The sequence below is a fragment of the Suncus etruscus genome, chromosome 6 (assembly GCF_024139225.1).
Source record: "Suncus etruscus isolate mSunEtr1 chromosome 6, mSunEtr1.pri.cur, whole genome shotgun sequence".
NCBI lineage: Eukaryota > Metazoa > Chordata > Mammalia > Eulipotyphla > Soricidae > Suncus > Suncus etruscus.
In genome coordinates, this window is record NC_064853.1 from 53,293,522 (window position 1) to 53,308,253 (window position 14,732).

At 45.0% G+C, this 14,732-nt stretch overlaps 1 protein-coding gene across 1 annotated transcript in view; it reads left to right on the forward strand.

Moving 5' to 3' along the window:
• The window catches only part of FUCA1 (alpha-L-fucosidase 1), a 24,116-nt gene extending 12,689 nt beyond the window's left edge, over positions 1-11,427 (forward strand). Inside the window, exons 5-8 of the mRNA XM_049774832.1 lie at positions 1,796-1,996; positions 4,448-4,635; positions 10,312-10,411; positions 11,252-11,427. Of these exons, the coding sequence (XP_049630789.1) occupies positions 1,796-1,996; positions 4,448-4,635; positions 10,312-10,411; positions 11,252-11,392 (630 nt within the window). The 3' untranslated portion in view covers positions 11,393-11,427. The remainder of the gene's footprint in view (positions 1-1,795; positions 1,997-4,447; positions 4,636-10,311; positions 10,412-11,251) is intronic.
• Positions 11,428-14,732: the final 3,305 nt, after the last annotated feature.

Genomic DNA, 14,732 nt, shown 5'->3' on the forward strand with positions numbered 1-14,732 from the left:
CTTCCTTCCTTCCTTCCTCCCTCCCTCCCTCCCTCCCTCCCTCCCTCCCTCCCTCCCTCCCTTCCTTCGGGTGGGGGCATACCCTGTGATGCTCAGAGGTTACTCCTGGCTATGCACTTAGAAAGCGCTCCTGCTCAGGAGACCTTATGGGAGGCCCGGGATTGAACCAAGGTCCGTCCTGTAGCTACCGCATACAAGGCAAGCACCCTATCGCTGTACTATTGCTCTGGCCCCAGAAAGATCTTTTAAGACAATTTAATGTTGGTTTTCTGGAATTTATCAAATTGGCAGGAAGCTGCTGTTGCTACAGTATAATCTTCTTCCCCAAAGAGCTTCATACTGAGGTGATTCAGACATGGACTCTGGGGTGGGATCCTGCAAACCCTGTTCTCCCACTCTGGCGATGAATGCTTTCTCATGCATGAGAGGGCTGCTTGCTTTCCTCTCTAAAAGTGAGAAAGCTAATAACTTTGCAGAGCTAATAGTTCCCTATTCTTAGTGTCTATAAATCCTGCACAGCTCACTTCTGCACTTTCTACAGGGGTAATCAAAGGTCACATACTTAATGCAGTCATCTGCAATACCCAGACAGGAATCGCAGCAAGGTTTTGTGGCACTCTATGCTTTCCTTTGTTTGCTTTCCCCCTTACCATTTACCTGTCTAACGTACTTCAGGTGTCATTTCTCTTCTCCGTCTTCATCACCATGAAGGCAAGGTTTTACATCTTGTTCATTGTTCTGTCTTCAACTTGAAGTACAGTCAGTACTTGGCGAGTGAAGCACATAATAATGCTTCAGGATAAACCGATATTCAGGTTCCTTATCAGCCAGAAGAAACGCTGTTAGCTCAGTATGTTCATTTCTAGACAATGAACTTTCATATGCTAATCCAGTCTCAGTTGGTTCTCTGATGGCAGCTATTTTGTTTTATTTACCTCAAATATGAAGTATCAGCTTTGCAGTAAAATTAAACATTTATGTGAAGATATCCCAGGTAATGACTTCTGAGTCTAGCAAGACTTTAAAGGAAGGAAAGCGTATTTGGTTTACCAAAGCAAAGTGAGTTATTAGCCTGATTTCCCAAACTCCCTAAGGAATGTGACCTTGGACAAAGCTATTCTCATTTCCTTTAAAAAATTTAATGGTTTCATAGATAATTGGGGTTTTGTTGTTGTTCTTATTTTTGTTTGTTTGGGGGCCATATATTCTTTTGGGGTTTGGGAGACCATCTGGGATACCAGGATTCAAACCCAGGTTGGTCGCAAGCAAGGCAAGAGCCCTATCCACTGTGCTATCATTCCAACCCATCTTAGATTTTTTTTTTGGGGGGGGGGGGGTCACACCCAGCAGTGCTCAGGGGTTACTCCTGGCTCTGCTCAAAAATCGCTCCTGGCAGGCTCAGGGGACCATATGGGATGCTGGGATTCGAACCGTCATCCTTCTGCAAGCAAGGCAAATGCCTTACCTCCATGCTATCTCTCTGGCCCCTCATCTTAGATGTTTTAAACAGACCTTTTCATCTGACATTACCTATCCATAGACTGGGGTTTTTGGCACAAGTGATATTGGGAGTTGGGTAATTTATTGGTATGAGGAAAGTTTATGCCGAACTATTTAATAGCATCCTTCATCACTTCCAACTAGAGGGCAGAATACCAAATTCACCTACAGGATAAAAGGGCACCTGTTCACAATGACTCCCTATCCTTGGTCTATTTCTTGCTTCTACCTATACTCTGTAGTTTGAAATTGAACCGTTTTATAGCTGATGACTCAGTGCTCTTTGCTCCTTTAGAATGTGGTGGTAGTTAATGACCGATGGGGTCAAAACTGTTCCTGTCACCATGGAGGATACTACAACTGTGAAGATAAATTCAGACCCACAGCTCTGCCACCTCACAAATGGGAGATGTGCTCCAGCATAGACAAGCTCTCCTGGGGTTATCGCCGCAACATGCGCATGTCTGAGATTACAAGTGAAGCTGAAATCATTTCGGTAGGAAACCTGCAAGTCAGTCATTTGTTATTTTAGACCAAAAGTTCCGCTGGACAAATTCTCAAAGAGCTGTGCCCACAGAAATCCATACTAAGGAAATAATTATCACAGAAGGAAGCTTTCTCCCAAGTTGATTTTCATTTAGGCATTGGGGTGGTTTTCAGGTTTTTACAACTGCAAAGGAGATGGTGCATTTTCCATGGGTATTAAACTGTTTACAAATGTAATATAGATGCATGATTCCAGAGTAAGAAATTGAGTAGGAAAAAGACTGAAAGGGGAAAATAAACTTTAGTATTTTATATAATGTGTCTAGGTTACTATACCCAACTTTTTCTTTATGAAATCTTTCTCTGCATAACCTGAATTTTCAGTACTAACTTGAAATGCACCTGTGTGAGATCATAGACATATACATACACCCTCTACTTCAGAAACCATACAGAATTATTTCTTGGTAGTATGTTTTGCCAAGGGGGCAGTATGTATGTATATATGCATATACTATATATATATATATAAATATATATAGTATATATATAGTATATATATTATATATATATATTTGGCTTTCGGGCTACAATTGGTGATGCTCAAGGAACCCTCCTGGCAGGACTTGGGAGACCTTATGTGGTGCCTTATTGAACTCAGATTGGCCATGTGGAAGGCAAGCACCTTACCCCCTGTACTATCACTACAGCCTTATCTAGTAGTATAAACATCATTGAGGAATATCTCAAAAACTCTCAGATCCCTTCCTTCTCCCCAGTGTTTGCAAAGCAGTCACTCAAAATCCCCTGTTCTGTCCCTGAGTTCTCTCTGTATAACTCCATGTAACACCTTCATGGCCAAGAGTGTTGTTCTCAGCTTCCCTCCTTACACTTGTGCTTCTAACATATAATTGACCCATCCCATACATCAGATTGCACCTCGAAGGGACAGTTCACAGGGAAGTGCCCCATGATCACCCCCTGAAATTGAGTTTAATGCACATCTTCATCAAGAAGGCAAGAAGAATCAATATTCTTATGTAGAGGCTGGAGAGATAGCACAGTGGTAGGGCATATGCCTTGCATGCGGCTGACCCAGGGCAGACCTGGGTTCATTTCCCCGGCATACCATATGGTTCTCGAGTCATCCAGTTGAGATTTCTTTTTTTTTTTTTTTTTTTTTTTGGTTTTTGGGCCACACCCTGTGACGCTCAGGGGTTACTCCTGGCTATGCGCTCAGAAGTTGCTCCTGGCTTCTTGGGGGACCATATGGGACGCTGGGGGATCGAACCGCGGTCCGTCCTAGGCTAGCGCAGGCAAGGCAGGCACCTTACCTCCAGCACCACCGCCCGGCCCCAGTTGAGATTTCTAAGCACAGAGCCTAGAGTAACCCCTGAGTGCCGGGTGAGGCCCAAAAATCAAAAACAAACAAAAAAATCCTCATGTAAGCCTATCTTGCTTTCATAATGCCCAAAATGGGAATTTGTTTTTTTTGTTTGTTTGTTTTTTGGTTTTTGGTCCACACCTGGGGATTCTCAGTGATTACTCCTGGCTATTCACTCAAAAATCACTCCGGGTTTGGGGGACCATATGGGACTCTGGGGGATTGAACTGTGGTCTGTCCTAGGCTAGCGCACACAAGGCAGACACCTTATGGCTTGTGCCACCGCTCTGGCCCCAGGGAATTTGTTTTTTAAAGTTTATAAAGTTTTATATAAAGTTTTTATATAATAGTGAAATTTTGTTTTTTTATTTTGTTTTGGGGCCACACCTGGCGATGCTCAGGTGTTACTCCTGGCTTTGTGCTCAGAAATCGTTCCCGGCAGGATCGAGTGACCATATGGGATGCCAGGAATTGAACCCGGGTCTGTCCTGGATTGGCCACATGCAAGGCAAATGTTCTATCACTGTGCTATCTCTCCGGTCCATATTTTTTTGTTTTTGCTTTTGGGCCACGCCCAGCAGTGCTCAGGGGTTACTCCTGGCTATCTGCTCAGAAATAGCTCCTGGCAGGCACAGGATTTCAACCAACCACCTTAGGTCCTAGTCGGCTGCTTGCAAGGCAAACGCCACTGTACTATCTCTCTGGCCCCCTGGTCCATATTTTTTTTGGGGGGGTTTTCAGTCACACCCGGAAGAACTCAGGGGTTACTCCTGGCTCTATGCTCAGAAATCACCCCTGGCAGGCACAGGGGACCATATGGGATGCCGGGATTTGAAGTACCTTCCTTCTGCATGAAAGGCAAACGCCTTACCTCCATGCTATCTCTCCAGCCCCATGGTCCGTATTTTTTAAAATTATTTTCCTTTTCAATATGTTTGAAGCATTATGCCATGTTTTGGGTTCTTAGTTAATTTTCTGTTATTTCTACTCTCCAGGAACTGGTTCAGACAGTAAGTTTGGGAGGCAATTATCTTCTCAATGGTTCTTAGTTAATTTTCTGTTATTTCTACTCTCCAGGAACTGGTTCAGACAGTAAGTTTGGGAGGCAACTATCTTCTCAATGTCGGACCAACTAAAGATGGATTGTTTGATCCCATCTTCCAAGAAAGGCTTCTTGCTGTGGGGAAGTGGCTGGGAGTCAATGGGGAGGCCATCTATGCATCTAAGCCGTGGAGGGTACACATGGAAAAGAACTCAACTGTGTGGTAAGTTTTGTCTTTTGTGACCGTGATACCTGGCACCATTTATGCCCCCTGAGTCCTGTGTCTTTTATGACCGTGATACCTGGCACCATTTATGCACACACACACATACACACACACACACACACACACACACACACACACATGAAGAAATCTCAAAGCTGTTGTTTTTGCCATTAAATCCCCCTTGAATTGGGTACACAAGTCCCCCATCTTCAGATTGGAGAAATTCTTGACTATTATATCACTCATTCTTCCCCCTTCTAAAATTCATATTGTATAGAGGTTATTCCTCTTGATTGTCAAATACATGTCTTAAATTATTTTTATTTTTATTTATTTATTTTTGTTTTGTTTTTGGGCCACACCCGGTAATGCTCAGAATTACTCCTGGCTATGCGCTCAGAAGTTGCTCCTGGCTTGAGGGACCATATGGGGCGCCAAGGGATCGAACCACGGTCCGTCCAAGGCTAGCGCAGGCAAGGCAGGCACCTTACCTCTAGCGCCACTGCCCGGCCCCAAATTATTTTTATTTTTATTTTTATTTTTTTTTTTTTTTTTTTTTTTTTTTTTTTGGTTTTTTGGGCCACACCCAGTAACGCTCAGGGGTTACTCCTGGCTATGTGCTCAGAAGTTGCTCCTGGCTTGGGGGACCATATGGGACACCGGGGGATCGAACCGCGGTCCGTCCAAGGTTAGCGCAGGCAAGGCAGGCACCTTACCTTTAGCGCCACCGCCCGGCCCCTTTATTTTTTAATATTTATATACTTATTTATTTAGGGTCTTGAGCCTCATCCAGCAGTGTTCAGGGGTTACTCCTGGCTATGCACTCAGAAATCGCTCCTGGCAGGCTTGGGGGACCATATGGGATACTGGGAACTGAACCCAAGTCCATCCTGGGTTGGCTGCGTGCAAGGCAAGCACCCTACTGCTGTGCTACTGCTACAACTCCTTAAATTATTATTTTTAAAAAATATCTTTAGGGACTGGAGAGATAGCACAGTGTTAAGGCTTTTGCCTTGCAAACAGCCAATCCAGGATTGGCGGTGCTTCGAATCCTGGCATCCTATATGGTCCCCCATGCCTGCCAGGAGCAATTTCTGAGCACAGAGCCAGGAGAAACCCCTGAGCACCTCTGGGTGTGACCCAAACAAACAAATAAACAAGCAAACAAACAAAAAATATCTTTGCTATTGAGCTAGAGTGATAGCACAATGGTAGGGCATTTGCCTTGCATACTACTGACCTGGGACAGACCCAAGTTCAATCCCCAGCATCCCATATGGTCCTCCAAGCCTGCCAGGAGTGATTTCTGAGTACTGAGCCACCCCTGAATACTGCTGGGTGTGGCCCAACCCCCCCAAAAAACAAAATCTTTTTTTTGAGGGGGGTACATTTGGTGACACTCAGGGGTTACTCCTGGCTATGCACTCAGAAATTGCTCCAGGCTTGGGGGACCATATAGGACACTGGGGGAGCAAACCGTGTTCCGTTCTAGGCTAACACTTAACGCTTGCCTTGTGCCACTGCTCCAGCCCCACCCCAAAAAAAAAATCTTATAAAAGGGGCCAGAGAGATAGCATGGAGGTAGGGTGTTTGCCTTGCATGAAGGAGGACAGTGGTTCGAATCCTGGCATCCCATATGGTCCCCAAGCCTGCCAGGTGCTATTTCTTTTCTTTTCTTTCTTTTTTTTTTTTTTTTTTTTTTTTTTTTGGTTTTTGGGCCACACCCGATGGTGCTCAGGGGTTACTCCTGGCTGTCTGCTCAGAAATAGCTCCTGGCAGGCACAGGGGACCATATGGGACACTGGGATTCGAACCAACCACCTTTGGTCCTGGACTGGCTGCTTGCAAGGCAAATGCCGCTGTGCTATCTTTCCAGGCCCTTCTTTCTTTTTTTTTTTTTTTTTAGTTTTTTGGCCACACCCGGTGTTGCTCAGGGGTTACTCCTGGCTGTCTGCTCAGAAATAGCTCCTGGAAGGCAAAGGAGGACTATATGGGACACCAGGATTTGAACCAACCACCTTTGGTCCTGGATCGGCTGCTTGCAAGGCAAATACCGCTGTGCTATCTCTCCGGGCCCTCATTTTTTTTGGTTTTTAGGTCAAACCCGGCAGCATTCAGGGGTTACTCCTGGCTCTGCAGTCAGAAATCGCTCCTGGGAGGCTCGGGGGACCATATGGGATGCCTGGATTCGAACCACCAACCTTTTGCATGCAAGGCAAACACCTTTCCTCCATGCTATCTATCCAGCCCCGACAGGTGCTATTTCTGAGTGTAGAGCAGGAGTAACCTCTGAGTGCTGATGGGTGTAAGCAAAAAACCAAAAAAAATTTTTTTTAAAAAGTGGGGCCAGCGCGGTGGCGCTAGAGGTAAGGTGTCTGCCTCGCTAGCGCTAGCCTAGGACGGACCTCAGTTTGATCCCCCGGCGTCCCATATGCCAGGAGCGACTTCTGAGCACATAGCCAGGACTAACCCCTGAGTGTCACCGGGTGTGGCCCAAAAAAAAAAAAAGTAATTTTACTATTACCTCATCTTTATTTTATTTTATTTTATTTTATTTTATTTTATTTTGGTTTTTGGGTCACACCCGGCAGCGCTCAAGGGTTACTCCTGGCTCTATGCTCAGAAATCACTCCTGGCAGGCTTGGGGGACCATATGGGATGCCGGAATTTGAATCTTTATTCATCTTTCTTTGACTTTATTCTCTCTTCCAAAAATTTTTTTTTTCTTTTAATAATGTCTTTTTTGTGCCCAAGCACACTAAAAATTTTCTAAGTTCAGTAAGTGATGAGGTGTGATTGTTGTCTTACAGGCATACTCAGGCTGTGTAGAAAGTTCTGGTGTAGTTGGAGACTTTCCTCTCACCATTTTTCTATTCAGCTAAATTTCTTCTTCTTCCTCCTTTTCTTCTTCTTCCCCTTCCTTCTTCTCTTTGTCCTCGTATTCTTTTTCCTCTTTTCTTCCTTTTCCTCTTCCTCTTTTGTCTCCGCCTCCTCCTTCTCTTTCTCCTTCTCCTCTTTCATTCCTGGTGCTGCTAAGGAAGCTCTAAGTTGCAATTGGCCTGAGTTCAAGCTGGTGTTCCTATTCAAAAATGTTAACTAGGGGCCGGAGAGATAGCACAGCAGCGTTTGCCTTGCAAGCAGCCAACCCAGGACCGAAGGTGGTTGGTTCAAATCCCGGGGTCCCCATATGGTCCCCGTGCCTGCCAGGGGCTATTTCTGAACAGATAGCCAGGAGTAACCCTTGAGCACAGCCGGGTGTGACCCAAAAAAACAAAACAAAACAAAATGTTAATTAGTGCCTATGACTACTGACTTCTGAAGCCAGAATGAGAATTTTGTGAGAATCGTGTGAGAATTTCTTTTTTTTTTTTTTTTTTTTTTTTTTTTTTTTGTTTTTTTGTTTTTTTGTTTTGGGCCACACCCGTTTGACGCTCAGGGGTTACTCCTGGCTATGCACTCAGGATTCGCCCCTGGCTTGGGGGGACCATATGGGACACCGGGGGATCGAACCGCGGTCCGTCCTACGCTAGCGCTTGCAAGGTAGACACGCTAGCGCTTGCAAGGCAGACACCTTACCTCTAGCGCCACCTTCCCGGCCCCGTGTGAGAATTTCTTAAATGCTTGAAAGGTCAAACAGGCACCTGTGGCTCCGAGCTGTGTGCACTTGGAGTCACAACAGGGAATTTGTGGTGACCAATGGGTGCTGCTAGTCCTGTGCCCGGTGGTTACGGTTTACGCAGGGGTCTCAAACTCAATTTACCTGGGAGCTGCAGGAGGCAAAGTCGGGTTGATCCTTGAGTGCAAAGTCAGTAGTAAGCCTTGAACATTGGGGGTGTGATCCAAACAACTGAAACAAACAAAACAAAAAAGATTCCTCTAGGGCAGGGCCACAAAATGTTGTACAGAGGGCCGTTTCCTTGTTTTGGTTTTTGGGTCAAAAACCTGGCTCTGCACTTAGAAATCACTCCTGCAGACTTGGGGGGGACCGTATGGGATGCTGAAGATTGAACCCGCAGGCCGTGAGTTTGAGACCTCTGGTTTTCAGTATCTAGCCCATTGATCTAGTGTCACAAGTCTAACTGACTTGTCCAATAACTGAACTGTGGTCACATTACTCATAATGTGGTTCGTTATCAAGTTGATCTCTGCAGCATTTGTTAATACCATTTTGGGGATTGCTGCTCAGAACCATGGCCTGTGGATGAGGCTCACTTTTGAGACTCTTCTCTGCTACCTGCTGTACACAACTCCCAGCTTTGTCCTGGGGACAGCTGTACCTTATCTGTGCTAGGGATGGCCAATTTTCAATCTCTTTCTAGCAAGTTGGGTGCAGGTAAAAACTCAGAACTCTGTCTAGACTTTGCACTCATTTTCTTGAGTCTTAGGTTAGAGATTAGGTCTGGTGCACACACACTGGGGGAAGCTTCTTTTGGTTCTGAGCCAGCTGTGCCTGCAAGCCTGTCAGATTGTCTGGCAGTTTGAACCTTTAAGATGGGGCCCAAAGCTGTCTCCCTGTCCAGTGAAGTGCAGCCCCAGCTACAACCCTACTGGGCAGACGTACCTTGGTGATATCCACTCTTACTCAAGCCTGAAATGCCAGTCCATTGTGGTGGGTTCAACAAGATCAGAGTCTGTTTCTCATTTGAGTGCTAAATAAAGCTAAAGTTCTGAGTCCTTTTCCTACATTATCCTCCTGCCATACATAGATTGGTCCCTCTTTCCAACCCAGAGGAAAGAATACTTAGCTTTGTCTAGACTTGCCTATAGTTCCACTTTCTGAAAAGCTGAATCTTCTGGAGGTGATGGCTGTTTTCTTAGAAGACCTTTTAGGAGCCAGAGCAAGTACAGAAGATAAGGCATTTGTTTTGTACACAGCCAAACTACTACTGAGCACCGCCAGAAGTAATTCCTGAGTACATAGCCTAGAATAACCCCTGAGCACCACCAAGTGTGGCCCAGCCCAACAAAGCTACATAAAATTAAATGGGGGAGAGTAATAAGAATAAAACACCACCTGATGGCATTCAGGGGCTCTGTACTCCAGGGTTATTCCTTACAGTGGTCAGAGAACCATACCATGCCAGGGATCAAATCTGGGGTCCAGGGCTGGAGAGATAGAGCAGTAGGGCATTTGCCTTGCAGACAGCCCATCCAGGACGGAGAGTGGTTCAAATCCTGGCATTCCATATGGTCCCCTGTGCCTGCCAGGAGCAATTTCTGAGCACAGAACCAGGAGTAACCCCTGAATGCCCCTGGGTGTGGCCCCAAAACAAAAACAAACAAAAATATCTGGGACCCCCAAAAGTCACAGTCTACTCAGTCCTTTGAGCTGTCACTCAGGCCCAGTCAAAAAAAAATTATTTTTAAATATATAGCCCAATAGAGAGGGAAAATAGAAAACAGCACTTAAAAAGTCTCCTTAGGGCCAGAGAGATAGCATGATCCTAAGGCGTTTGCCTTGCATGCAGAAGGTCCGTGGTTCGAATCCCAGCATCCCATGTGGTTCCCTGAGCCTGCCAGGAGCGATTTCTGAGCATAGAGCCATGAATAATCCCTAGCACTGCTGGGTGTGACCCAAAAACAAAAACAAACAAACAAACAAAAAAAACCCAAAAACAAAATGTGTAAATTTGTATGAAGATGACAGTCTTTGACAATGATCTTTCTTCCTAGGTATACATCAAAAGGATCAAATGTTTATGCCATTTTCCTGCACTGGCCAAAAGGTGGAATCTTAAAACTTGAGTACCCCAAAGTTACCACAGCCACACAGGTAAAAAGACTCAGTCCTTTCTGAGATTTAATTTCTATTTTCTTTTTGTTGTTGTTATTGTTGTTGTTCTTCTTCTTCCTCTTTCTTTTCCTCCTTATCTTCCTCTCTTCCTCCTCCTCTTCCTCTCCCCCCTCCTCCTCCTCCTCCTCCTCCTCCTCTTCCTCCTCCTCTTCCTCCTCCTCCTCCTTCTTCTTCTTCTTCTTCTTCTTCTTCTTCTTCTTCTTCTTCTTCTTCTTCTTCTTCTTCTTCTTCTTCTTCTTCTTCTTCTTTTCTCCTTTTTCTCCTCCTCCTTCTCTTCCTCCTTTTCTTCTTCCTTCTCTTCCTCCTCCTCCTCCTTCTTCTCTTCTCCTTTTTCTCCTCCTCCTCCTCCTTCTTCTCCTCCTTCTCCTTTTTCTCCTCCCCTCCCCCTCTTCCTCCTCCTCCTCCTTCTCCTTTTCTCTTCCTCCTCCTCTTCCTCTTCCTCCTCTTCTTCTTCCTCCCTCCTCTCCTTCCTCTTCTTTCTTCTTTCTAGGGCTTACATTGAGTAAGCCCTACCATTGAGTCATATTTTAGCCCTGAGAATTTATTTTTCTAACGGTTGCTCATGTCTCTCTTTGTTTCTTCTCCAGATTTCACTATATTCATTTACTTTTACTTTATGTATATTTCCAGTGTGCAAAATTGGACCTGGGCTTTTACACATGCCAGACTAACATTCTACTGCTGATTCCTAGCCCCTACTTAAATCCTATAGATTCATTCCTGCCCTGGCTTAAGATTGTTGGTTTTTGCCATGGCCTGGTTGTATTCTGTGCTCATTAGTGAATTCATATTAATTTAATTCCTTTTTGCTTTCTGCAGGTAAAACTATTGGGCTTCAAAAAGAAAGTGAAATGGACCAAAGGTGCCACTTCTGGTCTCGTAATCAATATGTCCCATATATTACCATCTGATCTTCCAGTCACCTTTGCTTGGACTGCAAAACTGATAGGAGTGTCGTGATCATTGGTCTTCCAAAGTAAAGGATATGCCCAGCTGTTTGCTACTGTTATTTTCCACTTACAGCAACATCATTGCAATAAACAACTCTTCTCTACCCAGAGATGGCTTTTCCAATACATTTTAATCAAGAAACTGAAAAATACTAAACTGATGTATCAGTCTATCAAAGATCTGAAATCTATTGATAGTATATCTCTGACCAACAGAAGAAGGGACTGTACAGTTATACTTTTTTTTTTTTTTTTTGGTTTTTGGGTCACACCCGGCAGTGCTCAGGGGTTACTCCTGGCTGTCTGCTCAGAAATAGCTCCTGGCAGGCACAGGGGACCATATGGGACACCAGGATTCGAACCAACCACCTTTGGTCCTGGATCGGCTGCTTGCAAGGCAAACACCACTGTGCTATCTCTCCGGGCCCACAGTTATACTCTTTTTTTTTTTTTTTTTTTTTTTTTTTTTGGTTTTTGGGCCACACCCGTTTGATGCTCAGGGGTTACTCCTGGCTATGTGCTCAGAAATCGCCCCTGGCTTGGGGGGACCATATGGGACGCCGGGGGATCGAACCGTGGTCCTTCCTTGGCTAGCGCTTGCAAGGCAGACACCTTACCTCCAGCGCCACCTACCCGGCCCCCACAGTTATACTCTTAAGGTCATCAATTTTTTTTTTTTTTTTGGTTTTTGGGCCACACCCGGTAACGCTCAGGGGTTACTCCTGGCTATGCGCTCAGAAGTTGCTCCTGGCTTGGGGGACCATATGGGACACCGGGGGATCGAACCGCGGTCCGTCCAAGGCTAGCGCAAGCAAGGCAGGCGCACCTTACCTTTAGCGCCACCGCCCGGCCCCAAGGTCATCAATTTTTAACTGGAAATTCTCTATAATAGAATCTTACGGGCCGGGTAGGTGGCGCTGGAGGTAAGGTGTCTGCCTTGCAAGCGCTAGCCAAGGAAGGACCGCGGTTCGATCCCCCGGCGTCCCATATGGTCCCCCCAAGCCAAGGGCGATTTCTGAGCACATAGCCAGGAGTAACCCCTGAGCGTCAAACGGGTGTGGCCTAAAAACCAAAAAAAAAAAAAAAAAAAAAAGAATCTTACCTCCATTCTCTTTTTGCTAACTTAATAGGGTTAATGACTTTAGATAAAGAGTATCTTTATGTAATCAAGTCACCCTGGTGTCCAGGGTTTGAATATCTCAACCGAGAGCTGTTTATTCAGTATCAGTTGTGACTAACAAACCTCCCAAGGGCAGGAGAAGTTGGTGGGGAAGGAAGATGCTTCCTAAGCTATTAATGGATAGCTCTTCAGAAATTTCCTAAGTATATTAATAATTTGCAGATTTAGTCTATTTACAGTGATACTATTTTTTTTTTTTTTGGGGCCACACCCGGTAACGCTCAGGGGTTACTCCTGGCTATGTGCTCAGAAGTTGCTCCTGGCTTGGGGGACCATATGGGACACCGGGGGATCGAACCGCGGTCCGTCCAAGGTTAGCGCAGGCAAGGCAGGCACCTTACCTTTAGCGCCACCGCCCGGCCCCAAGAATGGGGCTCCTGGTTACACTGCTTTTTTTTTTTTTTTTTTTTTTTTTTTGGTTTTTGGGCCACACCCGGTAACGCTCAGGGGTTACTCCTGGCTATGTGCTCAGAAGTTGCTCCTGGCTTGGGGGACCATATGGGACACCGGGGGATCGAACCGCGGTCCATCCAAGGCTAGTGCAGGCAAGGCAGGCACCTTACCTTTAGCGCCACCGCCCGGCCCCCAGTGATACTATTTTTTTGTTTGTTTTTGAACCACACCCAGAGACACTTAGGGGTTACTCCTGATTCTGTATCAGAAATCACTCTTGGAGGCTTGGGGGACCATATGAGATGCCAGAGATTGAACCCGAGACTTTCCTGGTTGGCCATGTGCAAGGCAAATACCCTACCACTGTGCTATCGCTCTGGCCCCTCAGTGAAACTATTTTAAAAAGTAATGTTATTATGCCATTTTTAAAAAATAAAATTAATTTATATATCAAATATTTTTTTTACCAAAAAGCCTATTGTAGTTTCTAGTTTCTCTATGGACTGCTTATAGCTTTGTTTCTATTCTATCCCCCAGAAAACAAGCCCATCATATTTCCTAAATGCATACCAAAGAATATAATTCCTTTGTATTTTTTCAACTATGTCCATTCTTTTGAGCTGATTACCAGTGAAGTCTATGATTGTTAAAAGACTTATGAAATTTTCTTTCATTTAATATATTTAGTAAATTTACACAATAATTAACAAATATAGATTTTCTCAAGCATATATGAAACAAATACAAAGAAGCAATATCATATGTATTATATAGTATGGTACACAAATAATTAAAGAAACAAAAACCTGAAAATAAAAAAGACCTTGTTTGAAAAATGTCGAATAATTCATTGATCTAGGACCAGAGGAATAATGTAATAAAGCATTTGCCTGTGTGCAGCCTATCTGAGTTCAACCACCAGCATCCCATATGGTTCCCTGAGCCTACCAGGAATGATTTTTTGTTTGTTTGTTTTTGGGTCACACTCAGCAGCACTCAGGGGTTACTCCTGGCTCTACGCTCAGAAATCGATCCTGGCAGGCTCAGGGAACCATATGGGATGCAGGATTTCGAACCACCAATCTTCTGCATGAAAGGCAAACGCCACCAGCAAATTGGCCACCAGCAAGGCAAGCTCCCTACCTACTGTACTATCTTTCTGTGGCCACCTCCTCTACCCCACTTGTTTTTTTGTTTTTTTGGGGTCACACCCAGCGGCGTTCAGCAGTTACTCCTGGCCCTGTACTGTCGTATGCCCCCCTACCCCCGTGCCTGTGCCTGCCAGGAGCAATATGGGATGCAGGGATTCGAACTGCTGTCTGTTCTGGATTGTCTCTGTATAAAGCAAACTGTCCTACCACTGTGCTATCTCTCTGGCCCCATCCTCTACCTTACTTGTTAAATCACAAGATAAACAAAGAAACAGAAAATATAACCATTCAAAAGAAAAAATAGGGCCGGAGCGGTGGCACAGCGGTAGGGCGTCTGCCTTGCATGCACTAAAACCTAGGACAAACCACGGTTCCATCCCCTGGCATCCCATATGGTCCCCCAAGCCAGGAGCGATTTCTGAGTGCATAGTCAAGAGTAACCCCTGCGTGTCACCGGGTGTGGCCCAAAAAACAAAAACCAAAAAATAAATAAATCGACCCTGAAACTATCTGATGACAGGTAACTAGATAAAGACTAAAAGAACTCAAAGATGCTAAAGTCCTGGCCAGGGAAGCAATGCAAAGGGCTACGCATGTGTTTTTATATACAGGTGCCCCAGCTTTAA